At 46.1% G+C, this 26,632-nt stretch overlaps 6 protein-coding genes and 1 long non-coding RNA gene across 10 annotated transcripts; 3 read left to right on the forward strand and 4 right to left on the reverse strand.

Annotated features, from left to right (window-relative positions):
• Positions 1–254: 254 nt before the first annotated feature.
• Positions 255–8,441, reverse strand: LOC108159011 (protein MTL1). The gene is made up of 2 exons (XM_017291884.2): positions 8,251–8,441; positions 255–4,180 (listed from the first exon to the last, which is right to left on the reverse strand). The coding sequence occupies exon 2, from the start codon at positions 3,330–3,332 to the stop codon at positions 1,791–1,793; it is 1,542 nt and encodes a 513-aa protein (XP_017147373.1). The 5' UTR covers positions 3,333–4,180; positions 8,251–8,441; the 3' UTR covers positions 255–1,790.
• On the forward strand, positions 4,117–5,827 carry LOC117188427. Its single transcript, XR_004472576.1, has 2 exons — positions 4,117–4,199; positions 5,015–5,827. It is a non-coding gene; the product is annotated as an uncharacterized LOC117188427 (long non-coding RNA).
• Positions 8,442–9,456: 1,015 nt separating the features above from the next.
• Positions 9,457–10,069, reverse strand: LOC108160892 (dynein light chain roadblock-type 2). The gene is made up of 3 exons (XM_017295161.2): positions 9,963–10,069; positions 9,825–9,903; positions 9,457–9,769 (listed from the first exon to the last, which is right to left on the reverse strand). Exons 1-3 carry the CDS (start codon positions 9,963–9,965, stop codon positions 9,558–9,560), a joined length of 294 nt encoding a protein of 97 aa, XP_017150650.1. The 5' UTR covers positions 9,966–10,069; the 3' UTR covers positions 9,457–9,557.
• LOC108160891 (dynein light chain roadblock-type 1) lies at positions 9,715–10,885 on the forward strand. 2 transcript variants are annotated; one of them, XR_001775446.2, is made up of 2 exons: positions 9,715–9,803; positions 10,502–10,589. XR_001775446.2 is itself a non-coding variant. In XM_017295160.2 (2 exons), the coding sequence occupies exons 1-2, from the start codon at positions 10,255–10,257 to the stop codon at positions 10,814–10,816; spliced, it is 501 nt and encodes a 166-aa protein (XP_017150649.1). In that variant the 5' UTR covers positions 10,209–10,254; the 3' UTR covers positions 10,817–10,885. The 2 variants fall into 2 exon arrangements, 1 of the variants encoding a protein (XP_017150649.1); XM_017295160.2 differs by lacking the exon at positions 9,715–9,803 and adding an exon at positions 10,209–10,440 and having other exon boundaries at positions 10,502–10,885.
• A 2,002-nt stretch (positions 10,886–12,887) lies between these two features.
• On the forward strand, positions 12,888–25,024 carry LOC108159296 (myotubularin-related protein 14). Its single transcript, XM_017292465.2, has 6 exons — positions 12,888–13,530; positions 22,172–22,941; positions 23,008–23,646; positions 23,713–23,865; positions 23,926–24,282; positions 24,344–25,024. Exons 1-6 carry the CDS (start codon positions 13,414–13,416, stop codon positions 24,477–24,479), a joined length of 2,172 nt encoding a protein of 723 aa, XP_017147954.1. The 5' UTR covers positions 12,888–13,413; the 3' UTR covers positions 24,480–25,024.
• On the reverse strand, positions 15,424–17,852 carry LOC108159300 (glucose-induced degradation protein 8-A homolog). Of its 3 annotated transcripts, none has more exons than XM_033392228.1 (3): positions 17,042–17,852; positions 16,218–16,449; positions 15,424–16,151 (listed from the first exon to the last, which is right to left on the reverse strand). In XM_033392228.1, exons 2-3 carry the CDS (start codon positions 16,318–16,320, stop codon positions 15,559–15,561), a joined length of 696 nt encoding a protein of 231 aa, XP_033248119.1. In that variant the 5' UTR covers positions 16,321–16,449; positions 17,042–17,852; the 3' UTR covers positions 15,424–15,558. The 3 variants fall into 3 exon arrangements, with proteins under 3 accessions (XP_033248119.1, XP_033248118.1, XP_033248120.1); XM_033392227.1 differs by having other exon boundaries at positions 16,218–16,352; positions 17,042–17,851; XM_033392229.1 differs by lacking the exon at positions 17,042–17,852 and having other exon boundaries at positions 16,218–16,350; positions 16,448–16,601.
• On the reverse strand, positions 24,967–26,336 carry LOC108159298. Its single transcript, XM_017292467.2, has one exon. The coding sequence runs from the start codon at positions 26,280–26,282 to the stop codon at positions 25,032–25,034; it is 1,251 nt and encodes a 416-aa protein (XP_017147956.1). The 5' UTR covers positions 26,283–26,336; the 3' UTR covers positions 24,967–25,031.
• Between the last annotated feature and the right edge of the window lie 296 nt (positions 26,337–26,632).

Below are 26,632 nucleotides of genomic sequence, written 5' to 3' on the forward strand. Positions count from 1 at the left end.
CTCATCCTCCTTCCCCAACCCCCTAACACTAGTCATACGGTCATACGCAGGGTATCGCACGCGAAAAAAATAATAATAAGATAAGGTATCGACGCGAGCACGTATAGGAAAGGACCAGTATAGGAACCCCCCCATACTACCGATCATACAGCCGGAGCCAGCGCGTGCACCAGTCCTGCCCGATACACCCCCGACCAGCTCGAGTGGCACCGCCACACACAACAATCGTTGTATGTGATATGCTACAGCATACATATATATGTGTGTGTTTATTTCAAGGATACTTTCATAGATTAGTTGCTTTCATTTTGTTCAGTTCATTCATTGTATTGCTAAATATGGGTTTTCATGGGGAGCGTACTATCCTATCCATTTGCCTTCTCTCACAGAAACACCAACAACGGAGCTCGCCAGTAGCTGCCATTTAGCGGTGGCAAATGAAGTGCTTTTGCCACCCATCACTAGGAAGTTTTGTTCGAGTTTTATGGGTTCTTTTCTGTCTGACGGTGGGGGTAGGGAAGGGCGGATGTGGGCTGGGTTTGGGTTCGGTTTCGTTTGGGGTTGAATTCAGCATGATTTCTATCGATTTCTAGTTTTCTATACTCTTCAGTTAGTTATTTTTGATCTTAAATTAACACTAAGTTGCTTTTGCTTTGCTTTGTTTCGTTTTGTTATTCTTTTGTTTAATATGTATTAATTACATTGATAATTAGTTTATTTATAATTTCTGTTCGTAAACATTTTACATGATAGGATTCTTGCGTGTGTTTATTTATGTGAGTGTGTTTTGTCTGTCTGTATAATTTTACGTGAGTTCTTTTCCGTATTTTGCTACAACAAAAACTATGCCTTACAATAATACTTTAGTTACAAGTTTATTTATTCATTTCATCTTGCTTGCTCTTCTCGCTTTTCATAAATTTCCTCTGCGCTCTTCATGCGTCTTTCTCTTCTCTACTGCTACATTTCTCGCTTGCATAACTAAAAACAATCAACAAAAGGAGTTAAGTTCAAATAAATTTGTTTTGCAACTAATTATTATGTATATGTATAATCTAAATACGTATATTTAATAGGGCGTTGGGTTTGGTGGGGAGGGGAGTGGGGGGATGGGATTAGGTAGGAAAGGCAAACGTCAACTAAAATTAAGCCTTACACATTATGCGGGGGGTGCGGGAGTGTGTGTGGATGTGGTGGATACGGGTGAAGGAAGGAATAAAAACACTAATTACAAAGCGATATGGCAACACTTTTCGTGTGTCTGCCAGTGTCACCACACACACATGGCGTGCCCAAACCTCTCGCGCGATTGTTTTTCTTGCATGTTTTTCCATTTTTTTGTTTGTTTTTGTTTTAAATAACTAAAAAAAACTGTATAACCTTAAACCAGGCGTCTCTCTGTCCCGCTCCCGTATGTCCGTCCGTCGGTCGGTCCGTCCGGTACGGTCTGGTCTGCTCTGTTGCACACATCTTAAAGCTATACACAAAAAGTTAAGTTGAATTGTATAAAGATTTCCTTCTTTTGTATTGATTTTTGTATCCGGCAGAGGAACGCCGCTCACGCCCCCATCCCACTGGTTGACCCAGCGGGATGGATGCCAGGCTTGTTGGCATCGGCAGCAGGATCAGGTCGTGAAAGTTCCCCTTAGACGGACGAAGTCCTAGAATCGAATCCGTCTGCACTCCCACTCCCACTTCCAGGCGGAGCTGAGCCGAAGGGAGTGCCCTGAGCTGGGAGACAACATACCACCACATCCACATCCACGTCCACGTTGCTCTTCTGTCGGTTGTCAACAATTCGTGTAGACGCCTTGTGTGTAGTACAGCTCCGTGATGCGCTCCGGCAGGGTGCTGTACAGGTTGGTGATCAGATCGAGCGGCAGTCGGGACCACGCCTCCTTGATGCGGAATATCAAGTCGTCCTTGCGCGAGAACTTCCGGCCGCCGTCGAACACCTCTCGGATGAGCCAGCCCCAGATGTTCTCCATAATGTTGAGGTCGTGCGCAATGGACGGCCACTTCTGGGTCTTGAGACCCTTGGTATTGAGCAGGTCCTGGGCCGTGGGCAGTGCATGCGACATCCAGTTGTGGTCCTGCAGCACAAACTCTGTGCTACCACCTAGTTTGCTGATGATATTCGGTCGCTCGCGCATAACGGCCTCGATGCATGACTCAGGACGCAGTTTGGCTGACGACACCTCCAGATGGAGGGCCCCACCCACACAGATCATCAGGTAGATGTAGACAGAGTTGCCGCGCGGCCGCTGCGACAGAGTGCGCTCGTAGTTCCGCAAGTCGTGAAAGTAGTAGGAGAAGCCGTCGGGTCCGTCCAGGTTAAAGCGCCGCTCGTCGTGGAAGACCACCCGTCGCCAGTGCTCCTCGCTCCACACGATGTACGTGTTGGCGAAGTTGAGGCGTTCCGTCTGGTTGTACTGCGAAAGGGCGGGCTCTGTTTTCAGCTTCTTGGCGCAGTTAGTTGAGCTGGAAGAAGAGGCTGACGAGGAGCTCGACGACGCCGACGAGGAAGAGGAGGAGGAGCTCGATGACGAGGACGAGGTGTTGGCATTGCCGGCGGCCGTGGCTCGCAGGAGCGCGTTGGCAGCGGCCGCAATGTTACTGCTGTTTGGTCCGCCCACTGCCGTGACCCTTTGGATGATGGTGGGTGATACACTGGAGCCGTTCGACTGCTGTGTGGGCGCATGACTGGAAGCTGTTCCTCCTGTACTGGAGCTGGCCGCTGAGAAGTTGGAGTTCTGGTTCAGCGCATGCACGGGCAGATGGGTCTGTGGCGGTTGCTGACTTTTCAGCGGCACGTGCGGATTGCTGTGGCTCATCTGTGTCTGTGGCTGCAGCTGGAGCTGCTGCTGGGGCTGCGTCTGCTGGTAGTACGGATGGTGGTAGCTGATGTGCTGCTGGTGCTGGTGGATTGTGGGCTGCTTCAACTGCAGCTGCTTTAGCTGTGTCTGCGACTGGGCCAACAGCTGCTGCTGGTGCTGATGTTGGTGATGCTGGACCGTGGTTGCGCTCGGCATCTGCTGTATTCCCGGATGCTTCAGATAGTAATGCAGAGCCATCAGGTTATTGGCACTGGTCTGCGCTGTGCTGGTGGGGACTGGAACAACTGTGGGATTGCCAAGGCCACCACCGCCGGCCACTAGCTGCACTGTGGTGGTGTTCGCTCCTCCTGGCTGCTGGCCGTGCACGGCAGCTGCCGCTGCCGCCGCTGCTCCAATCGCCCCCGCGCTGGCGGCCAGCTGGGCGGCTGACTTCGGGTCATAGATGAACTTGTTGAAGTTCTGCAGATCGTCCGGACTGAGCACGATCGTTTTCATTTGGAATCTGTTTTGCGATGAGGATAACGATTCAATTCGTTTGAATTTCACTTTAATTTCGGTTTAGTTGCTCATGGATTGGATTTGTCCCGTTCCTAGTGTCTTTCTTGGTGCTATCCAGCACTGGTTTTACGCCCCCACGCGTACTGGCGATGTGGCAACGCTGGGCAAATGCAGTTCACGGGGGATCGAAGTCGGGGGGTCTGGTCTTCTCACAGTTTTTGGAGCTTCGATTACGCACGCACAAACGCTCACGCACTTTCCACTGGCTGGGGCCTGGCTTGATTTCCAAATGCGTTGTGTGCGTTCGAGTTTTTGGTATTTCGGTTTTCGGTTTTCGGCTTTGGGCAGCAACCTGTCCCGTCTCCGATCTCACTGCTAGCAGCTCTCTCTCTCTCTCGCTCTTTTTCTTTCCGTATGTGCGTTATCAAAGGGCTGGCCCGATCAACTGTGAACACTCTCTGGGGCTGCTTGCTGTCTTCTTCTGATTGCAAAACTCTCTGCTCGTAAAAAGATGTCGGTTTACTTTCCCACCGTCAACCGGGCACGTACAATGCTTCGTCTCTCTTTCCACTCGCGTGTGTGTGTAGCTGTGAGCTGAGCTGTATGGGTATGGGTATGTGTGCGAGCACTTCCAATATGTTATCCTCTTTTGTTGAAGTGGTTTTTCTTGTCGTTGCCTGCCTGCCTGCCTGCCTGGCCTGGCTGCTGCTGCTGCTGCAGTTGCTCGGTTGTGCTGTGCAAATGTTTCCTTGTTTCTTTATTCTGCGTGCTCTGCTGCTCGCTTCGTGCTGCCGCTGCTGCTGGTTGCTGGCTTCTCTTAGTTATTCCGTTGTCGTCGACGTTACCTGGAATAAAGTAAAGCAGGTATGTGAAAAAGAGTCTTGTTTCACACTTTGCATTGTGTGTGCTTATATATATGCAGTATACATACTGTGCATGTAGTATGTCTGTGTGTGTGTCTGTACTTGCACATCCACACAGATGCAGCCCAAAACATGTATTCAATAATTTTTTGGCTGGTGAAATCAACAAACCAAAATTGTCTGAACAGATGTTCAAAATGCTCAGATTTCAGGTCGGGTCGGCCCTCTCCTCTCTTCCCTAGCAGAAAGTAAATAAAAGGTCTTCCTCCGGCCTATCCGTCTGTCTGCCCGTCCTTTTCTCGCCGCCTGCCTGTCGTCGGTCCCTTTTGTGTATTCTATTTCAGCACGAAATGAGAGCACACACACACCTACACGCAAGTGCAGTTTTCGACTTGCAATTTTAGTATTTTGGAAATTTTAAGCAGTTGCAATATTTGCAACTCCGTTCCGTCCGCCCATCTCTCTCTCTCTACTTAGCTTCTTTGTTTACCTTTTGTTTTTTTTTTTTTTTCATTCTTCTTTTCGTTTTTGTTGTGTCTGCTCCTTGTCAGTGTGGTGTGGTCCCATTTCTTGCGAAAATCGAAACAAGTGGTTGGAGGGTCAAAAGTACAGCACAAGAGAGAGCGCACACACACAGCGAGAGAGAGAGAGAGAGAGCTAAAGAGAGAATGCAAGAGAGCAGGTGTTGCAGAGCTGCACTGAAATTACTGTAATCCTACAGTCCCGGGTTTCAAAAATATATATTCCTGGATTTGTTTTCGATTGGAATGCCAAATATAAGTTTTTCTATTATTTCCATTTGTTGTTTTTTTTCAGAGGGCGCCGCGATAACGTTGCGGCCACATCCCCGGATTATTTAGTACGTGTGTGTATGTATGTATTTGCCTTTATCATCTGACTCGAAATGCGACTGCGACGACGACTATGACTATGGGGGGCGATGACGACAACGTTTCGCTGGCCACGCGCACGCACATGCTCCACCTAGTATTCTCCCTCCCCCCGGGTTAAGGGCGGCGGCACCTAACTAACTAATCGCCTAATAAATTTCATTTCAATAAAATAGTTTACCCTCGTCCACTCTCGCTCTCGCCATCCCCCTTCCACTTCCACTTCCCCTCTCGCTCTTTCTATTTCCATCTGGGAAATTGTGAATTTAATACGCATGTTTCTTGCCAGAGCAGTCCTACTGCAATTTCTCCAGTTATAATGAAATTAAAACTAAAGTCTGCTCTCGACGGGGATGAAAATCCTGTTTTTCGATTAAAGCAAGGGAAGAAAGCTGGCGCTGGCGCTGCCGCCTCAGCGGCTGCCGCAGGGCATTGTATCCGTTTCACTTCATCTACGTCGCTCGTGTATACGTGTGCTTCTGTGTGTGTGTGTGTTTGGGGTTGCTCTGCGGATGTCAACTGAAGGACTTGGACTGCTGCAAAGTCGGTCGTGTATCGCTGTAGTCCCTCAGCTGTGGCACCGGAGTAGGTGCAGCTGGGGCCAAAGTCTCACCAGGGTCTGACCGGTCAGCGGGTCGAAAGTTCAATGTGGGAAGACGAAAAGGCTGGGTAACTTTTTTGAAATTTAAAAGAGACTTTTGCCAAATTGGCCCGAATTCATAGCCATCTTTCGTGTTTACACACAGCTTTTGATGAAATAATTTTACAATATTGAACGCACTAGAGAGAACTAAAAGTTATTCCCTTAATCGGGTGGGCACTGTATGTACCAAATTGGAGGAATGTATTATTTTCAAACACAAATGCCCTTGACAGTTCTAGTCACATTGAACAGCAGTTCGTTGACTTCTTTTAGGGGGAATCGAATCTTTATAAACGATTGGTTCCACGCAAACCCCAGGTCCCTTACCGATCAATATGATATGTCAATCAGTTGCTGGAGCAAATGTCTGTAGAGATTTCCACTTAACGTTTGAGCTGAAAGCGACTTAGATCCACAGTTATTGCAGCAGCTTTCTACGGATAAACAGCTGGCCCACAATCGATATCATTCTCCGACGCTCATTTTCCATGTCGATTAAATTCCGCACTGCATTCTTCTGCGCAATTATAAGAAGTTTGAGATATGTACGGAGCACTGATTGATAGTTTAGCGAGTGCTCACAAGTTCCAAGCACACACACACACACACTCGTGATAAGATACCGCAGAAGGCAGCAAGCAAAAGCTCAAATGGCACGAGAACCTTTGTTTTGTTTGAACTTTGGCCTTGTGTTCGTAAATGAACGCCAAAAACTGGTTGTACTTGGGTGAAACTACATATTTCACTGCCGTCGCAGTAGCAGTCGCTGATGCTGGTATCAAGAAATTTGTAGGAGAGCAGAGCCCTTGGAATCGCTGTAGGCATACAAGTTTTGGTTTGAAAATGTGTCTCCTTACAAAAGGTAGTACAATTTTGAGTCGTCGTTTGTAACGCTCTGAAGGGAGGCACGTTTTTATAATCATGAGAATGAGACGTCAGAGAATCGGTCCAAGCTGTTTACCAATTTTTAAGATATCTCAGGCTCGTTTTTTGTGCAGGAAATTGTACTGGAATTCCCTTCTTGTTGTGCGGATGGATAGTCGAAGCGAGCAAAGACAACGTACAATCTTATCAATGGTGCAAAATATTCCCTTGACAAATTTCTTAATTAAGTTGGACATCTGTAAAACAATGACTAATCAGGTTTTTTAAGCAATTGACTCATGTTCGAGGAACTGTTTCAGCGTTATTTGCCGTGATGTTAGCACATTTTCATTCAAAAGTGATTCACTTTTAAGTTAAGTTTACGAGGAATATCCGGTACCACATGGATTCACATTTTATAGAGCTTTCACTGGGTTCCATTTACACAGGTATCCCTTCAAGAACGGTGCTTTCAGCACGTTTTAATTGGCAGCACTATTTTCCCGAACCGGACTGTATTTGTATGTATATGTATACATATGTATTGGTTTTGCTGGGCAAGCCCTATGACCAAAGGAAAATGTATCGTGGAATATTTCACGGACTACGCTTTGCGGGTGGGGATCGAATACGGTTGTCGCTGCACTCTCTGCAGTCCCCACATGCACTATACCCTCTCCCTTTTTCATGGCTATACCCTTTCACGTTGTCGCGTCTCGCGTTGCACTCGCCAGTTTCCCGTTACGTTGCATTCAAGGAGCCATCAGAGCAGCTCTCACACGCAGAGCAAGAGCCGAAGAGAGAGAGAGAGAGAAAGAGATGCATATGGGATATGGAATGGAGAGATGCATGAACATGTGTAAATATCCAAAAATATAAAACGAACCCAACGACCGAACGAAACGCTCGACGTAATAAAATCCCTTGCGCTCTGCGGACAACGACGCTGGCTGCTCAGCCGCTGCGCAGCCACATGCTTTTTTATATTTATAAATTGAGCCAGCCCTTATGTGTTCGCTCTGCTCGCTCACGGCTATTTACAACAACAGCAGCAGCAACAACAACCAGTCGAACCAAACGTATACATACATACAATATTGTCTCTATGTCCGAACATGCGTGCGTGTGTTTGTGCGCGTCGTGTTTTTGTGATGCCATCGCGATATTGAAAGTACATGTGTACATACAAATGAACACACACATATATTTATATGAATATACGTGTGTACATATGTATGTATGTACTTATATATCAACGTACGTTGAACGAGAATCGAATCGCGTTGAAAACTGCTTGTGTTTGCGAACAACGGGACGATCTGATACGAAGTGCTTCTTTTTTTCAGTTAATTCTTTATATGTACATACGTATATATGCATCATTTACGTTTTTTTTCACGAAAAAATATGGCTGCACAATAAAAAGCGTTGCTTACGCTGCTTTCCTCACAATTTTTCACTTTATAATACATTTATTCTTTTTTTCAATTTTGTTTCTTGCTCTTTGGCTGTTTTTTATAAAAATTATTGCTGACTTGGATTGAATATCGTTTATTCCGTTTACGTTGCGTTTGTTGGTTTGCTTTTGGGTTTGAGTGCGTGATTACGCCATTTTCTTTACTGCTGCTCCCTCTGCACGCCCATTCCACATTTACCTTTTCGCTTGAAATTTGTTTTTTTTTTTTTTTTGTCGATTTCCACACGCGTACACTGTCTGGAACGGGTAATATATCTAATTTTTTCAATCAATTTTCTGACGACTTATCCATACTTTTAATGATTTTTTAAATGCAATTTTCAACTTTTATGTTTTCACCAGTGTGGCCGCGGTGAGCCCCTCAGAAATATACCACAATATACGTCGCAGTATCAATATATACCAAAATATACTGCAAATTTTTTATTCACATTCAATCATGTTCCTCGATTTTGATATTCGGTTGAGTATCACTAACTAGCTAGGGTCTTCAGCTCAGAACTCATAATTTTATCCGATTGAGGAATAAATTTCCTACTAGACAAGATAAATTTGATTACTCCTTTTTATTGCTTTGTTTCTAAAATGATTTCTAAACACAAGAGGTAAACAACGAAATCCAGAAAATTAAACTGTTTTATGTAGAAAATACATGATAACTACAGATTTGTTACATAGCAACTACGTTTGTATGTAATTATCAAAAGCGACACATGAAGGGGAAATGTGTACGTCTGTTGACAAGCTTGGCCGTTTTTTTTCATGGAAGCGCTAGTGTGCCAAATTCTCCGTTAACCACTCTTTGACACGCAGTTTTTCCTCTATTTTGGAAAAATAAAGATTTTGATGGAAAAAAACCATCAGAATACTATGCTGATCACTACTAATTTGATGTGGCCTGAGCTCTAAGCTAAGTGACATTTCTACACGATTTTTACATTGGTGCATCGTAAAAAATGTTTTGAAAATACTAGAAAGAGATAGACTGGAATCTTGCAGTGTGACCCCGAAATTATTGATCAAATAAACGTTCTGATCCTCAGAAATATAACGTTTAATTTTCAAAATATACCGTAAATATACCAATGAAAAAAGAACACTTACCCGACTGTATTTTAACAGGATAACAGCTTGAGCTTAGCCGGCTTTGAGATTCTTCTTGAAGATCCTTTTACTTACCAAAAATACACGATATCTTTGACATACAAATTCTTCAAGTTTCTTATTTTTCGTAGAGTATTTTTTAATACTTTTTAATAAGGGTTGCATTTTAAAACAGTCGGCTAAATATCGCATAAAAACGATGGAATGTGTGTTAGCACAACGAGGTAGGGCTAGCAAACTGGCTCATTGGCGAAAACATATGATGTCAGCGTCCCGAGTCTTTTATGCATAAATATATTTATGATTTCTTTCACGTACAATTTGAATATATAGAAATGTTCATTAGTTAATTTCAGCTTTTAATTCTCGGGCGTTAGCTGCCTAATCGGTTGGATTTTGAATGACTATGAGTATAAAGTCCTTGTCGGGAGCCACCATGATTTCGTGCTTCTTCGAGCGCACCCGCAGGAATGTCATGTCGTTGGACGGGTCCAAATCTCTCACAACGCTCCGAGCCTTGTCAGCCAGCTGACTCATCAGGCCAGCATATTGCACGGTCGTTGTATTGTCCAGAGTAGACTTCACCGGAATACCTAATTGGGATCGGATTGGTCATCAGTAATTAAGGTAAGCCATCTATGCACCCACCTTCATTGTTGACCACAATGGTACCTACAACGCCTTTGTGACTCTGGATCCGTTTCAGTGTCTCCTCAACCTCTTGCGACTGAAAATGCGGGGCGATGATATTGTTTGTAGATTATATTAATACCGGTTGCCACTTACCATGTTTACAATTGATTTGTTTCTCGCAAAAAAATAAACTTTTGTTTGTTCAATATTAGCGATGGACGATACAGCTATCGATAGTATCGATTGCTGACAAATTTTTGCCGAGAACCAATTGGTTCACCAGCACCCCACCAACCAGTTCCATAAGTTCAATATATCACATATCGATATCAAAGTTTGAAATTAATTTAAAAATGTTTTGGACAAAATTTTTAATTATATACATTTCAAAATATATCCCTTGTGCCCTATCCCCTTGGCACCAAATGAACGTCCTACTGACTTAATGTTTTATATCTATTGGAAAATATATACTGCACCATTGACCCACATAGCGCCGTTTCTACTGGAAACGCGTCATGGAAACCACCCAAATCAGTTGTTAAAAAAAAAACTAGGTGAAAAATCTGTATACAAACAGTTCATCAGAGATAATCACTGTAGCAAAATGTTACTAGATGCTCCAGAAAGAGTAAAACTATATACATTTTTGTTTTAAATTAGTTTGTTCATAAATATCCTCTCCTTCATAGCCCCCTCGATCTCTACGGTACGTGGAGGATGCTTTCGATCAGATCAGTAAAAGGAGAAACATTCGGGACATAGTAATTCTCAACGATCTGGGGCATCCGGTAAAGAGTACTATGGGTCACGATGACTCCGTTCAGTTTGCTGGACTTTTCCAGGCGATTCGCGGACGACTGGAGCGAGGGATGAAGATAATTGATCCCACAGATGAACTTTTAATGCTAAGAGTACGTACAAAAACCAACGAGGTGCTGCTAACGCCAGACTCCAAAATCACAGTTATTGTCGTACAAAACGCCCAGGATGATTTCCAAAAATAATTGATTCTAAAATAAAATTGAATTGTACCTGACACTATAAAATCTGTTAGATATATCAAAGGTAGGTAATTATATATATCATTGTCTGTAATTATGTACATTAATTCAAAGGCGATAGGATGTTTTTCTGCTGAAACAGTTTAAACGAAATTATCGAATTATAGTGTTCTTATAAATATGAGAATGTTCAATCCAAAATATTTCAACAGAAACGAAGAATAAAAATAATTAGTGGGTATCAGAAACTGGTCAGTCTCAACTGCTTGCATAGGTCAATCTTTCAGAGCAGCTTGGCAAACATATTAATTAAAAGAATAAAAGAACCTACAAGCAACAAGTGTTCATAAACACTTACGTTTCATTTCATGCACTGACGTTTTCTTTCGTAGACCTTTCTCGTTTAAACCTTTTATTATGATAAAATCCAGTAAAAGGGAATGCTTAAAACCAGCAAGTCTTGTAGAAAATTGATTAATCCACCGGAAAAAAGTATCTGTTTTAGGCTGGGGATTATATTATATTTATCTAGTAACATTAAACCGAACATAAAAATCGACTAATATGATTTTCAAGCATGGAGAGAGAACGATTAACCCATAGTCGACTAGTGGGTATTAAAGTACACTCCACTAAAACAGGAAGAATTTGGCGCAGTTCAGTTGAAAGTTGAAAGTTCAGTTCCACAAGAAGAATTTACAAACAGTATTATTCCTAGATGGTATACCATTCAGTCTGAGACACTTTAATAGCCGAAAGCTGGAGACATTCGGACAGTCGCTAAGGGCGAATATGCCGCTATTATAGGATAACATTAACAGCACACATCATTGTTCATTTTTGGGTTGGGTGCCCTTTACCACAGGTTTAAATACATCGAACATTAATGGGACTGGTTTGGGTAACTGAAACGGTTTTGTAACGGAAAAGACGCGATTTTCGCTTTTGGCCAATGAAAATCGTCAAAAATGTTCTTCAAAACGGTTTCCCGTAAGTAAAGATCTCGTAGGATAGAATAGGATTGATCTGCAAGGAGAATTTGTTATGGGCGGTTTTGGAGAGAGCCGATAGGTATCCGGGCTGGAGAAGAAAGAGACAGGCATCTATAGTGGCATCTATAGTGGATCCTGGGAAGCAGTGGCAGAGTTGCGTGGGAGAGAAGGAAACGGGGCGAGGAAGAAAGAAAAAAAAAGAGTTTCCGGTGGAGAATAGTGGAGGCCGCACGTGCCCTGAAAGAAAAAAGGGAACAAAATTGGTGATCGTGGAGACGACGATCCCACCAAGACATCAGCGGCAGGCATCAACATCAGCGGAAGCGGCGGACATCGGCAGCAGCAGCCCGGTACTGGCCAGGCCGGAAAACTGGTGCGAGAACCGTCAGCGGAGCACCGGCACCAAGGAACCGTCAGCGGAGCACCGACTGGAGACACGTTTCTGTCCCCACACACGATCAAACGTAAACATCAGCAAGCATCAGGAAGCAACAACTTCTATCAAAGGGGGCTGCCAATTCGGCCGAAATAGGGTTTATTTTGTTGTTAGTATTTTTGTGTTAGTATTTGTTTCCTTTATATAAACCTAGATTATTAATTAATAATGTTCAAGTTAAATAAGAAAATATAATGGATATAAAAATGAAAATTTGAAAAGAGTCATGAGTGAATAGAAAACGGTAATTGGGTGGGACGAGAGCGAGAAGAAGAGCGGGACCCTGAATATGAAAAGGGAGCGGATTCAAAAGGTGGCGCTCAAGGAAGGGTGGGACCCTGCTAGGGATAACGAAACCAACTATCCCCGCTGACGAAAGTGCCAACGAGGACAAGTCTGTCCTATAAATTAGATTTGTTTTTTTTGTATGTTGTTTTTTGTTTTGTTCAATCCGTCCCCTGGCTTATCGGGTCGGAAACACCCCTGACTTCCCCGTGAGCTAGCTGGGAACGATAGGCCAGGGTGGCAAAGAGGCGGATCACAACAATATGTAAAATAGAACTTGAATTCGTCAGTATATTTACGGTCTATTTTTTAAATGAGACGGTATGTTTCGGTATATTTCAGACGGTCGGACGGTATATTTTATCGATCCGCGGCCACACTGCGCTTATCCGCCTCGCATTGCAAATAAAATTAAACAAACACACATAATCAATCTAATTGCAATCGGAGCAAGAAGAGCAACAATACTACTAGTGCGTAACCGATCCGATCCCACCCGACTTTTATACTCGTGCAGATTACGTCGCGGGCGGAGAATTTGTTGGTGACGTCGCCGTCTAGGGCGTTGAGCAAACAAACGTAAAAAAGCGAAACGTGTAAACGTCGTAGAAACCGATAAAGCAGACGAAAGAAAACGAATTAAAATACGCAGCAGATACAATAGAGCGGGAGACGAGAGAGAGAGAGCGAGTTGGCAGGCAACAGCTAAAGAAGCAACAAGATTTGTTTAAATCTATTCATTTTTGGCAGTATTTTGCAAATTGTGTGCTTTACTAAAGAGTATAGTGTTTTTGTGCCGTGTGAGTGCTGTGGCGTGGATTCCACATAGAGTTTTGTAGAGTGCAACCCCAGTTTGAAATTGAATCGGTAAATGCAGCGCCGCAAAAATGTGCAGCCTAACTTTGAACAACGTTGTGAATGTGACGCAGCAGGATTTACACGACCTACTAGAGGTTTTCGAAAAGAAATCCTTCGAGGCGGCGTCCTTTGAGGAAGGCACAGCGGTAAGTGTAAGCTAGTGTGTGTCTGTGTGACATACATTTGGTCGCACGTGCTTTTGTGAACGTTCTTGTGCCGGAGAAGACATGCAAACCGTAACCGAACAGTGTGCGCCTACCCTACCACAAGGACACGTCAGAGGGCCATTACTCCGGTGCCGCGCCCCAAAAGTGCGGCTTAAATCAAAATGGCTGCCGTCGTCAAGTCTCTGTCTGCCCTGAAACGCGCACAAATCGTATTCCTCAAGAAATCAATAAGCATCTTGTCCACTAGGAGACTCTCATTCATTGGGTCTGCTGCCAAGTGGTATGCTCCTTTCGGCACCTCGTCTTTCGGGCCTTATCGGAATTCTATGAAGCCTATCAAACGTTGACCTCGATCTACAAACGAAATTTGTTATAAGATATGATATGAGACTCCAACGCGGTAAATTTATACATAAATCCACCTAATCTGTATCGTTCTGAGACTCGTCTTCGAAACATTCATGACCGGCATAGCTACAGCAACCACATGGGTGAACTTAGTAGGCTTTTATTGTGTTGCTTTTGCTCTCCATCTACACCCCCACCCCCGATTGTCACGCATGCCCGTCAACGCTAATCGACAAGCCTGTCGTCAGGCAAACACATGCCCCGCTATCGGGCAATGTAACACGGCATTACTTAGCCGGTAATGGCAATAACAACAGAAACAACACCAAAACATAGCCTTGCTGTTCCGCTACTCATTGGGATGCCCCCCTCCCATCAGGGAAAAACGCTTGGTAACAAAGAAAGAAAGGAAAATCTAAATAAATACTTGGCACGTTCGAATCTATCGTTTTCATTGAGCTTATGTTGTTGTTGTTGTCGGTGCTTTTGTGTTTGCGCAGCTGCTGTACAAATAATTAATATATTGCACAGCGATTGCCAATTGCAATAAAAGACTTTGTTGCAGCACACACACACACACACACACACGGAAAGTATTTGCTGACTGGCAGTTTATCAAACAGTTGTTTTCCTTATCACAGAAAAGCCACCACAAAACAAGCGCCAGCTTTTCAACTTGATTTTCCACAATTTTGCCCCGCATTGCCCCTGTTATCTGTGGAGCAACAAGTTGGAAAGCCTTGGTTAAACAGGTCAACTATGGTATACCCAGCACTTTTCTTTTGGATGAGGAAATATCTTTAACGAAAGAAAATAGGCACTAGGAAAATATATGCAATACCACCCACCGAAAAGGGGCTTTACACATACCCAATATACCCTTTGACAAGTAAAGGGTAGCAAAACCTGTACCTTGATACGAAACCTTGCATTTGATTGTGGGGGGGTGCAAAGGGTAAATATATTTTGTTATTATTCTAATAAAAGATGCGGCTCTCCAAAGAGTTCAAGGTTAATTTCAACGTCGAATGGCTTGATTAGATTAGCAAGTCTATTAAATACTGGTACAACACTTTCTGTGGGAAGCAAAGGAAAGGTTAGGTGGTAGACCTGGCCAGAAATGGGGGTGCCTGCAACATGCGCACACCAGTCGTAATGGGAGACGATCTAGAGCCGAAGTCATCCTTCTCTCCCGAATAGGAGCGAAGGTGAAATCCGCGAGAGTCACAATATTTCGACTGCAACTGTAGTTTACACTCGCATGTGCACTCTCTCTCTCTTTACCTCCCTCTCCTTGCGCTTAGCTCGCGCGAGAGGAGTGCGAAACGAAATATAATCACTCACCTTTTCGGAAACACACCTTGTGCCCTGAGCGGCCAACTCCCGTAACTTTTGCTCTTTCTGTACAAAAATAGCTTTCGTTCGGCACGTGACCAAAACAATTTGCGTCTCAGATAACGCCGATTGCGGCCGACTGATGATGGAAACGCTTTCAGTTTTAATCGGACTAAAGTACCATAAATGTACACCAAGATATTGAAACATTTATTATGCACATCCAAAAAAAAAAACACCAAAAAACATTCATATTTCTGGATAAGTTTGCAGCATAGACACCGAATTTGTGGGAGCACCGGTTGTACTCTGAGCCGGTTGCACTTAGCCCTCCTGGAAGGCCCGCTTGATCTCATCCTCGAAGTCGGGCGTCTCGAGATCTATACGCCGATAGTCCGAAATGCCCTCCATCTCCAGTCTGTCCTGGGCCCAGAGGATCAGCTTGATGAGGAACATCATTTTCGGCTGGACGACCTCCCCGCCCTCGTACTTCAGGATGGCATTGTTCAGCTCCCCGGCCACCTGCAGCCGGTAGGCGGGCTTCATCAGGTCCCCGAAGGGACTCTCCTCGGGCTTGTCGAAGGCCAGCAGGGCCAGGGCGCGCTGCATCTCCCGGATGTTGTCCGAGTGCACCTCGCTGAGGCCGGACTCCTTGCTCTGGGCAAAGTCGAGCGCCTGCTCCACCTTCTGCTCCCGTATAAGCTCAATCAGCCGCAGCTGCTGCATGTGGAAGTACATGTAGTTGTTCGTCTCGAAGAGCTGCGGATACAGCCTGTTGGCCAGGTCCATGGCATACTTCACTTGGCCACTGCGCACAGCATTGCGAATCCTCACCCGATCATCGATGCTGTCACCCAGAGAGCTCGGCTCCAGCGACGACTCGGCCTTGAAGCGCTGTGCCGCCTCCTGGTATCCCTCTGTGGGGGGTTAAGTTGGAGCCGCTTTAACGATTTCTTTCCCCTGTGGCGTGGGAGGACACAAACCTGTGATCAGATAGTTCATCACCAGGCGATTGAGGTCCGCCTGCTTGATCTGAAAGCTCGACATTCTTTGGGCCCACAAGGTATTGGGGTTCGATGCAGCCATCCGGAATTGATCTAGTATACGTAACAGGTACTAAAAGATGGACAGAAACAGAGAGAGAAGGAAAAGAGAAGAGAAGAGAGCGATGGGAGCAGACAGGGCTGGACTTCGTGCTGCCTTAGGGTCTTACCTCTGGAAAAGATCTTCAATTAGAATGGAAACCTTTCTGATAATAGGATTTTAGGGATTATATGTACTATCTAGGGATGTAAACTTCTACTCTAGGAATGAGGTCCATCCAATGTCTATCTCTATGATAATGATGATCATTAACATCAAGCTCTAAACCCACAACGATCATTATCAATTTTGTATTTTTTAATGCTTTTGTTTTTCTTTATTATGCACACTTGATGATTTATTTTTATAAAAACAAAACCTTGCCCAAAACGACATTGAATGTTGTTGCAAATGCAAAATATATTTATATATATATATATATATATAGTTGTAGTGTGTGTGTGTGTGTGTGTGTGTGTGTGTTGATGAGTGCGCATGAATGTGCATGTCGTGTGGAGCGCCTTCTTCGTGTGTGTGGGCGCCAAAATGTACGATAACTGTATCGGGCCAAAGCCCAAATAGTGCTAAAAATAGCAATCAGTTGGTATACTTTTAAATAATTTTTTACTTTTCCCCAGACGCACTCCCTCACTCACTCTCTCACTCTCTCTCTTTCTTTCTTTCTTATAAAATGTGTATTATTTGTTGTTGCCACCGAACCCACCTGTTGTTGTAGTTGTTGCTATAGTCGTTGTTGCTGTTGCAGCTCCAGCCTGCTGATTATGCTTATGTTGCAAATTATGGAAACTTGATGGCCGTCGAAAATTCTGGGCCCAGATAATTGGTCGCCAAGGTGGATGGGTGATGGGTTGGGGAGCCACCCGGAGGCTGCGGAGGGAGTGGTATATAGACAACTGCAGGCGCAGTTGGGTCCTGGTTCCTGGTTCCTGGTTCCTGGTTTTCGGTCCAGGCTGGTCGGTCGGCCCCAAACAGTGTTGGCCTGCGCTACGTTGAGCGTTTCCTCGAGCACTGGTCCCGGGATAGCTGCACTTGGTCCTGTGTTGGGGCAGAGTCTCTGGTTTTCTGTATCCCGCCTCTGCATTCCAGTCTGCAGCGAATTTGCTGCTGCTGCTGCTTCCTGCGCCCACGCATCCCTGCACTGCACTCGTTTTGGGGGTTGCAACTAACGGGAACTCTCCGCGCAGCTCTCCTACAGTGCGACCTCTGCCACGAGTGACGCACACGTTTGATGCTGGCTACCGGGCACGCCACGCTCTGGGGTCTGCTGCACGCCTATGCCCGTTGGCAGAGCTCTCTGCGGACACCCCTCCCTGCCACGCCCTGGCAGATGCAGCTGCAAGCCGTGCCGCAGTCATTGTGTGGGCGCTTTGAAATTCGCGGCACAGGAGCGCATGAATGCGAGCGCAGTGCCGCGGTGACTGTCACACCTTCCAGCGCAACTGCACTTCCGCACAGTGGGACGCGAGCGGTAATCATGGGATGCCGATTAAGGGTTGTTCCCACACCAAGAACTCCCTGAACATCCGGACTATATTGCATAATAGTTCTAGCTTTTGTAATCTGATCTCTTCACGGTCAGTACCTGAAATTTTCCCCTTTTTTCGATGGAATTTTGGAAAATTATTCAAGCCTGGCCAAAGCCATTTATTCGCCTTGGACTTTGCCCCACTGTGGGTTGATGATAACGATATCGACACAATGATGACTCTGTGCGACCTTTTCTGATTTCCTGTTGCACGTTGAACTTTACGCCCACGCCTGGGCACGTGCCCCCCACACCACCGTCCTTGAACGGCTCCGCGTGTGCAGTGGGGCAGCTGTTGCTGCAATGTGCGTCGGCCGGACCGCAGACACTTGTGACAGGTGCCCAGGAGCGGCAGCAGCACCAGCAACCGGCACTGCCTACTGTACGGCGGTGACGAATGGGCGTAGTAATGCCTCCGGCGGGGGGCAGATGCAGCTGCTGGAAGTGCATGCGGGGGATGCAGCCGACCGGCGCATGTCCAAGAGAGAAAAGAGAGCGAGAGTTCGATTTGATTAAGGGCCTCAAAAATGGGAGTTCCAATACTTCCAGAGATGCTGCGGCCCCAACCCCAACCCCAATCCTTTACCGGGCGGTCCCTCCCTCCATTATGAGGCATTAGTTGTGCAATTCTTCTGCTGGTCGGGTTAACTTCGTCGCAACAGACGGTACCACGCATCCATGAATAGAAGAAGGGCGTCGCTGGGCCCTGGCGCGATGATGCGGGGGATACCCCGCTGTTTCAGATGGATGCTGGAGTGCCGGGCCCTGGCCCTCACACCGGTTGCTGCTGTTTCCTGCACGCCTGATAGCTGGTAGATAAAATCGATAGTATCTGAAATGGCAATGTCGTGTTTTCAGGGAATGAAACGGCAATGCCATGTGCAGGAAATGGCAATGCTTTGCCGTTCATAACCTATTTTCGATGAGCGGCAGAGCTGTGTGGGTGTGGGCTCTCCATCAGAGCGGATGGGGAGCGGGAGCGTACCTGGAAACAACTTTCTTTATGTGTCAGCTTTTATTAAGATATCGACTGCAGTGCAAGCAGTCTCGTAGGAATTGCTTTGACTGGCTCTTGGTCTGTCTGTAGATCTTTAAACAGGAATTCCAAGTGAATGAATTCTAGAAATTACAAAATGATATCCTGTGAATTAAAGGACGTTCGTGAGTCAAAGAAATCGTTGTACTTCTTTGATCTTTGTGGGTTGCGTGGGCAAGTGCAAATGTCTTCCTGATTTCTGTCAGAGAAGCGAATAAACTAAGTATTATGATGCAGATAGAGCCCCCACCCATACTCTCACTCATTGTGCTCAATTATAACCGCATGTGTTTTACGCGTTCGAGTACCCAGCCAGATGTTGGCATTGGGGGGAGGCTGTTGGCCCACAGCAAAGCTTCCGGCTCGAACGTGTTTGGTTGTTGTTCTCCCTCCCCCGAAAACAAAGCGGTTTCAAAGTCTCTTTTGAAAGTTGTTGACAAGATACAAATGTGGCTCGGGTCGGGTTTTTTTTTTTTGGTTTGCCACATGCAGCACACACACATACATACATACATACATACGTATGCAATCTCTATTGCACCAGCAATTTGCATATTAAAAGCTCACTAATCAAAGATCCCCCCCATTCGTATAATGTGTGATGGAGACTGAAGAGCAGGTTGTATAAAAAGGAGAAGATGGACGATAAGTTTTCTTTGAAAACTCTTAAACAAAACTTTAAAATTCGATCGGAAATACTTGGTTGTCCGTTTTTTTTTTTTTTTTTTTTATTTAATCCCCCTACCTATGTCCACATTCTGATCACCAAATCAAACAGAAATTAATTTCTGGTTTTCGGTGTCTTTGAACGACGAACGATAAAAGCAAAAACTTGAAAACAAGGCATTGCATTGCACATTCGAATGTGTAATCGTGCAAGCGGGAACAAGGAGAACCGTAAACACGGAAGCGCCCCATGCCTTGTACCCTGAGAGTACTCCGTTGTGTTCGTGTGTATGGGGTGTGGTCAGTGGCCCCCACTCGAAGTTCGACCTGTTTCGAGCACTGAATAATTCATTCAAGAAAAGCCATTTTCCCTGTCCGCCGCCGCCCCAGATTGATGAATATGCAACAATCGCGGGAATCGCGTCGGGTCCGTCCTGGGTCCCAGGCTCGGGGGCCTCTGTCGGCGATAAGCCAAGCCTCTGCAAGCAGAGCGCGCAAGAAACCGTTGTTTTGCCTCGCTCAGAGCTCTGTGCTCTCTATTGCTCTGCTCTCTCTCTTTCGTTGTCTGCTGCTCGCCTGGCCCCGGACCGGGCCGGCCCGGGCTCGGTTCGGTTGCGCTGCTTGCTGGTTTCTTGATTCGTGGGATTTCTTTTTGCTGCTGGTGGCTTTTACTTCTTTTTCTTTTCTGTTTCTTTTTTTTTCGGCGAGGCCGCAGAAAACTGAGAAGAAAAGTATGCCGCTCCACGCAGCGCCGATTTCTGTTGGCCCAGCATCGGCAAAGTCTTTGAAATCCGGGTTTGTAAGAAAACTGCATTGCAGCTCCCGAAGCAGAGTCGAGTCTGGGTTTCGAATTTGTTATTTGGGTCAACGATAATGATGCAGCTGATGATGATGATGATGATGTGGATGATGATGGTGGTGTCGCGGTGTATGATCATCAGTCCACAAACTATTCCTCTGGCGCTGTAAATAACTATTTCGCGCGTTTGTTTGTTGTTTTTAAGTTTTTACAGCGCCTTATTAACAGGCGCACAGCGAAAAGCGAACGCCAACTGGCGGACAGTTACAGTTGCATGCAGTTGCTGCTCTTTCTTACAAAAGAAAAAAGACAACAACAATGGCAACAGCAGCGGCGAACAAGCAGTTCAATGCACACAACAGTAACAGCTTCTCTCTTTGTGTGTGTGCATGAAATGACAGCCAGCGAGACAGCAAGCGTCTCCAACTTGGAAGAGTACTCTCTCTCTGTCTCTCACACACACACTGCTATCGATAAGACTGTGGCTTAATACCCTTGCAGAGAGAGAGACTACTATAATGAGGGCCTGATGTTTGCAGCACAGTAAATAAAAGCTTCGTCTTCTTATTGATGAACATCAATAAACGATCGTCCAGAAAATTGTTTAGCTTTTCATACGAACAATCGATCGGAAAGGGTATCAGAAGCTTCGGCCCCGCAGATGGTCTTTCTTTGGCATCCCCTTCCCACTCACAGTAAACAGCGCCTTCTCTCGAACGGCGAGAGAGCAACATAATTTCCAATTATTTGTAGTTTTAGTTGTTGGCTGAACATTCAAAGCCACAAAATGGCAACCTTGCATGGAATTTGTTATTATAAAAATATACATAAAAAAAAGAAATAATATTCGACTAACCTTTGGCTTTTCCGTTTCTTTTCCCCCTTCTCCGTCAAGCAGAAGTAATTGCGTTTTAGTTGTTTTGCTCGTTTGCTTCGCTCTCCATAGTTTTGGCACCCACACACTCACACACCCCCTATCTCCCTCACACACAATGGGCTTTGTTTTCACCACGTTTGTTGTGCTCTGTAGTTCGCTTTTGTTGTTGGCTGTTTTCATTTTTTTGCACAGCCTTTGCCTTTGTCTCTTTTTATTTGCACATTTCTCTATGCTCCCTGTGTCCCTGTGTTTGTGTGCTAAAAACCTGTTTCGTCCAAGGTATTTGTGTTTGTGTGTGTGTGAGAGTGGTGCCGCCTGATTTTTGTCTGCTTTTATCTAGTTTTTTGTTGTTGTCTGGGGCAGCTGGCGGTTGTGGCTGTGACCCTCCTTTCCCCCCCTCCCTCCCCGTCCCTGCCGACGGCTTCTATTTTTAGCGGCCTTTAGATTTTCTCCCAGACCTGGCGTTCAATGCTATGTCTCGACAAACAAAAATGTGTTTGTTTGCTGGCAGAGATGATTATAAAATTGTTTTGTATTAATTGATGTTACCGCAACGACAGCAAATTCCAGACCCTTCCAGATTTGTATTCGTTGCAGGCCCTAAGTTCAATGGAACTCAAGTTCCAAAGAACAACAGCCACACAAGATCAGCTCGGAATCGGAAACCAGTTGCACTTCTCTGTCTAATCTCTCTGTCCATTAAGACGCCGGCAGCGGCAGAGTCGACGGACAACGTTGATTTATGCAAGCAATTGACTTTGCATGTCGTTGGTTCATAAAATATTTAATAATGGTGTTTAAAAAAATAATAATGCTAATGAGTGGTGAGTGGGTGAGGTCGTTGGATCGGCGTGCTGCGAATCCTCATTTCTCATTGGATGCGCATCTCTGGCTCGATATTAATTCTTTACACAATTCTTTCGTCCACAGGAGTACGAGATCTCCAAGAAATGCGAATACCTGTTCAAACTCGACTACAGCCTCATTGAGCTGGACAACTCGAATGGCCTGCTCAGCCCGCGCTACCCTGGAAGGATACTCATACCCGAGTCCGAGCATGGACACATGGCCAAGACCCTGATACCGGGCAATGGATTGTTCAGTGCAGGAGGCGGTTCCTCAGGGACAACGGCCACGACAACGCCACTCAACAGCAGTGCCGGCAGCAACTGCAGCGACGGTGTGGGCATCCAAGCATTTGTCACCTTTGCCAATCCCCTGCAGACCCCGGTCCCGCCGCAGCCTCAACCACAACTGCAGCCCCAGCAGCCTCCATCGACACAGTCCGCGCAGCAAAACACCATCTACGAGGACCAGTACGATATACAGCGGATGAGGGAACTGGTCACGATGGCCAAGTACGCGCGGTGCCGTCAAAGATTCGCCGTTCCCGTGATCATGTACCGAGGCAAATACATTTGCCGGTCGGCAACGCTGTCGGTGATGCCGGAGACGTACGGCCGCAAGGTGGTGGACTACGCCTACGACTGCCTCAGCGGAAACTATGCGACACCCAACGGGGAGGAGAACGACGCCGACTCCACGGACGAGTCGCTGATCAATCACATGAACGACCAGTCGCAGTCGCAGTTCAGCTACGACGAGGTCATCAAGAGCGACATCCAGCTGCTGCACACCCTCAATGTGTCCACGATAGTCGACCTAATGGTAGAGAACCGCAAGATCAAATACTTTATGGCGTAAGTGTTTGGGAATACTGATCTATGTATGCATGTCAGAAGGCTAACCACAATTCCCTATTGCAGCGTATCCTCCTCGGAGAAGGCCGATCCCAGCAATCATTACAAGAGCTTCAACCTGCTGTCGCTTCCGTATCCGGGCTGCGAGTTCTTCAAGAAGTTCCGCGACAACAACTACATGGCCAAGAATCTGCACTACAACTGGAAGCAGTCGTTCAACGATGCAAACATTAATATACCCAATCTGGGGCCCGCCGCCGACATTGACATCATCTGGCCGGAGTACCGGGACTGGGATCTGGTGTCCATCACACAGAACTATCTCCGGGCCACGCTCAAGTACATACAGGAGGATAACTCTGGCCTGCTCATACACTGCATCAGTGGCTGGGATCGCACTCCGCTGTTTGTCTCCCTGGTGCGACTGTCTCTCTGGGCGGATGGACTCATCCACCAGTCGATGAACGCCATGCAGATGGCGTACTTCACACTGGCCTACGACTGGTACTTGTTTGGCCACCAGTTGCCGGATCGCCTCAAGCGGGGCGAGGACATCATGTTCTTCTGCTTCCACGTGCTAAAGTTCATCACGGACGAGGAGTATAGCATAGTGGAGCATCGGAAGCGGACTAAGACCTCGAGCAGCAGCGGGAGCAGTGTCATAGTCATCAAGTCCGACTGCTGCGACGATGAGCCGCTCAAGGAGTGAGTGCAGATACGAGGGGACTTGCGTGATCATAGTTTTAAACGACTTCATTTCTTCCTGCACAGAGACTACATCCTGGCCTTCGATCAAGATAGCAACGACAGCTATTCAAACTGTTCCAACTGTGATATGTCCATAACAGATAACTTCTATGCCACCACAACGGCCACAGCTGCGCCAGTCAATCCACTGACCAGCAGGTCGCCCAATCCTAAGCGGTAACCGAACTTTAGCCCCCACCAGCGAGCCACCTACTGACCTCTCCTGTATTCTTTCAGCTCCCGCACTAGCCCGATATCGGTGCCCGGCTCGAATGCGCGGCAGCGTCAGGAGTCCACATCCTCGAACGGCAGCTGGCAGGTGGTCACCGACACCGGATCCATCGACTCCATGATGAACGGCAGCTACATGATGCGCTTTGTGGCGCAACAGACGGCGGACGCCACCTCGAACATTCCCATCTGCAATGGCGGCAATGGCTATCACTGCAGCAACAACACAACGACATACATGGGCAGCGGTAGCGGCAGCGGGAGCAGCATCAGCAATGGCAGCAACACAACGCACGGTTTCCCAAACGGTTCCTCCAAAGATGTGGGTGGCAGCACAACTTCCAGCAAGCAGTGCATCAACTTGTGAGTACCCACAGAATCAGAGCAGCAGAATCCAGTACTCATTTGTATCTCTTCTCGGCAGACGTAAGCAACGCCTCAATGCAGTGCGAGCCATCTTCATACAAGCGTACGGCAAGACAATTGGACTGAAATTCAAAGAGGGCTCCTCCATGAACCTGGCCACGTTCATTGGCAATCTGGCGGACCAGCTATTCTGAGCTGACATACCTGACCTTCTACAGTCAATGAAGGGGTAGGCCCACGCCTTCTTCGACCTGTTGCAATCGATCTTGTTTAAGTTAGCTTTCTGCCTGTTTTTGTTTCTTGTTATAATGATGCGCTTTTCCACATTGACTGTATTTTGTAGACCTGCCTGTTGAATTGCGTTCTTGCGACTGTTTGTTGAATATGTATGTAATGGCCTAATGATAAGCATCAAACGAACCTATGTGTACCCCATTTCCGTCAGGGAACCAGGGGAACAAACTCCTAGACAACATGCATAGTACAACTCGTTCTCTGACCTATAAACCCCGGGCCTGTTCAGGCCTTGTCCGCCACTACGTCCTCGCTATCCCGCCTGCCGCCTCCAGTTCCAGCTCCAGCTCCCACTCCCGCTCCCGCATATTTGTTTGTTTAGTTAATAGTTCATCGAGCATGCGAAGCAAACGAAATATGAAAACCAATTCGGATTAAAGAATAGCCTTAAGTTGTAATTTATAGTAATGTATTTTTTAAAATAAACTTATGTGCATTTGATGTACATGGATTCAAGTTTGTTTTGAGCGCTTTGCCATGCTGGTCAGCGGCAAATACTCGTCCAGATCAATGCGCTTCACCCGAACGAGTACCTTCTTTGTGTAGTACTTGGCGCTCTTGACCGGTATATACCGCGGATTGGGATTTAGAGTGGCATCATCGGGCTTCTCCACGGGAGTGCCTTTTTTCTCTGGTGATTTCTGTTGTGCCTCTTCTGGTTTATTTTCCCGTACATTTTCCATCTCAATGGCAAGCTCAATGGCCGCAAGGGCCACCTCCACCTCTGTCTTAATGTCCAGCGGTGGTGAAACAGACGGCGGGCACTCAACGGGTTCCTCCTTGGCACCAATCACGTTGATATCAAGCGGTGTCGAAACGTCCGGCGCGGGATTAATGGGTCCAACCACATTGCTCGTGAAAGCTTGAATCGGTATGGAAACAGTCGCCGTCGGGATATTAATGAGATCCTGGCCACCAGACACACTGCCAATGACCAGATTGGTTTTGGGACGGGGACCTGGGATGGCAAAAGTGTGTGCGATTTTTGGTTGGACTGGTTTGTACTGAGGACCATCAAGCGAGAGTTGTGCCAGAGCCGATATGGGCAGCTCCTTGACCCGAACAGATCTGAGGAATTCATCGTATTCGGTCTTGACTGTGGCCTGCTCTTCGGGACCCAGTGGTACGGACGCATGTGTCTCCATCTCGTGTTGGAATAAGATATCGAGGAACTCGACTTCCAGTCGCCGACGCTCATTGATCGTCATTGCCTCCACCAATGGCAGCTGAGTGAGTAGAAAGTTCTGGGCCATACTCAAGTCCCTGGGTGGTTCCAAATTTTCTGTACTTAGCGAGTGTTCGATCTCCGTCACAAGGGACCACAGTTGAAAGGGAATTTGTCCCTTCGCCTTCGAAAGGGCGCCCATGGTCGGTAGCAGCAAGTTCCAACGCCACTGCAGCTCGTCTGCCGAGAAGGGGGCACTCAGCGGCAAGTTCTCGTAGCTGGCATTAAACTCCTTCGAAATCTGATTCCAGGCCCACTCGTCGTAGTCCGAGTCCTGTTCCGGCTGCGCTGCTTTACTATACAGAAACGGATACTTGGTAATCAGCTCCAGCAGACGTAAATCGTTCAGAACTATCATCGAATTGGAATTTGTGTTGGATATATTTATTTCCATTGGGCTGACTGAGGAGTCTCTACCGCTTTCGCTGTCCATTGCTGTGCCAGCTTCGGTACCCATTTCGTTTTTCGGATCAGCCATTATTATTATTATTCGGCGACGCGACGGATTTTATCTTCAAAATTTTTTTTTGTCCCCCGAATTTTATAAACATATCAATATATCGATACCTGTTTTTTTATGACAATATATTTGTAGGTGGTAGTTTTTTCGACTGGCAAAAAAATGTAGTATATTTTTTTGCGAATTTTAATTAAATCGGTATATTTTTGCGATGAGCGGAACTAATCGGCGTTTTATTTTGAAAATTCCAAACTAAGTTCTTTACTTTAATTTTAAACCTAGATGGTCATAAAACATCGACTCGACGACGCATGATCACATATCTTCGATCACTTTTAAATTAAATAATTGATATATCAATCGGATAA

This window comes from Drosophila miranda, chromosome 3, assembly GCF_003369915.1.
Source record: "Drosophila miranda strain MSH22 chromosome 3, D.miranda_PacBio2.1, whole genome shotgun sequence".
Lineage (NCBI taxonomy): Eukaryota > Metazoa > Arthropoda > Insecta > Diptera > Drosophilidae > Drosophila > Drosophila miranda.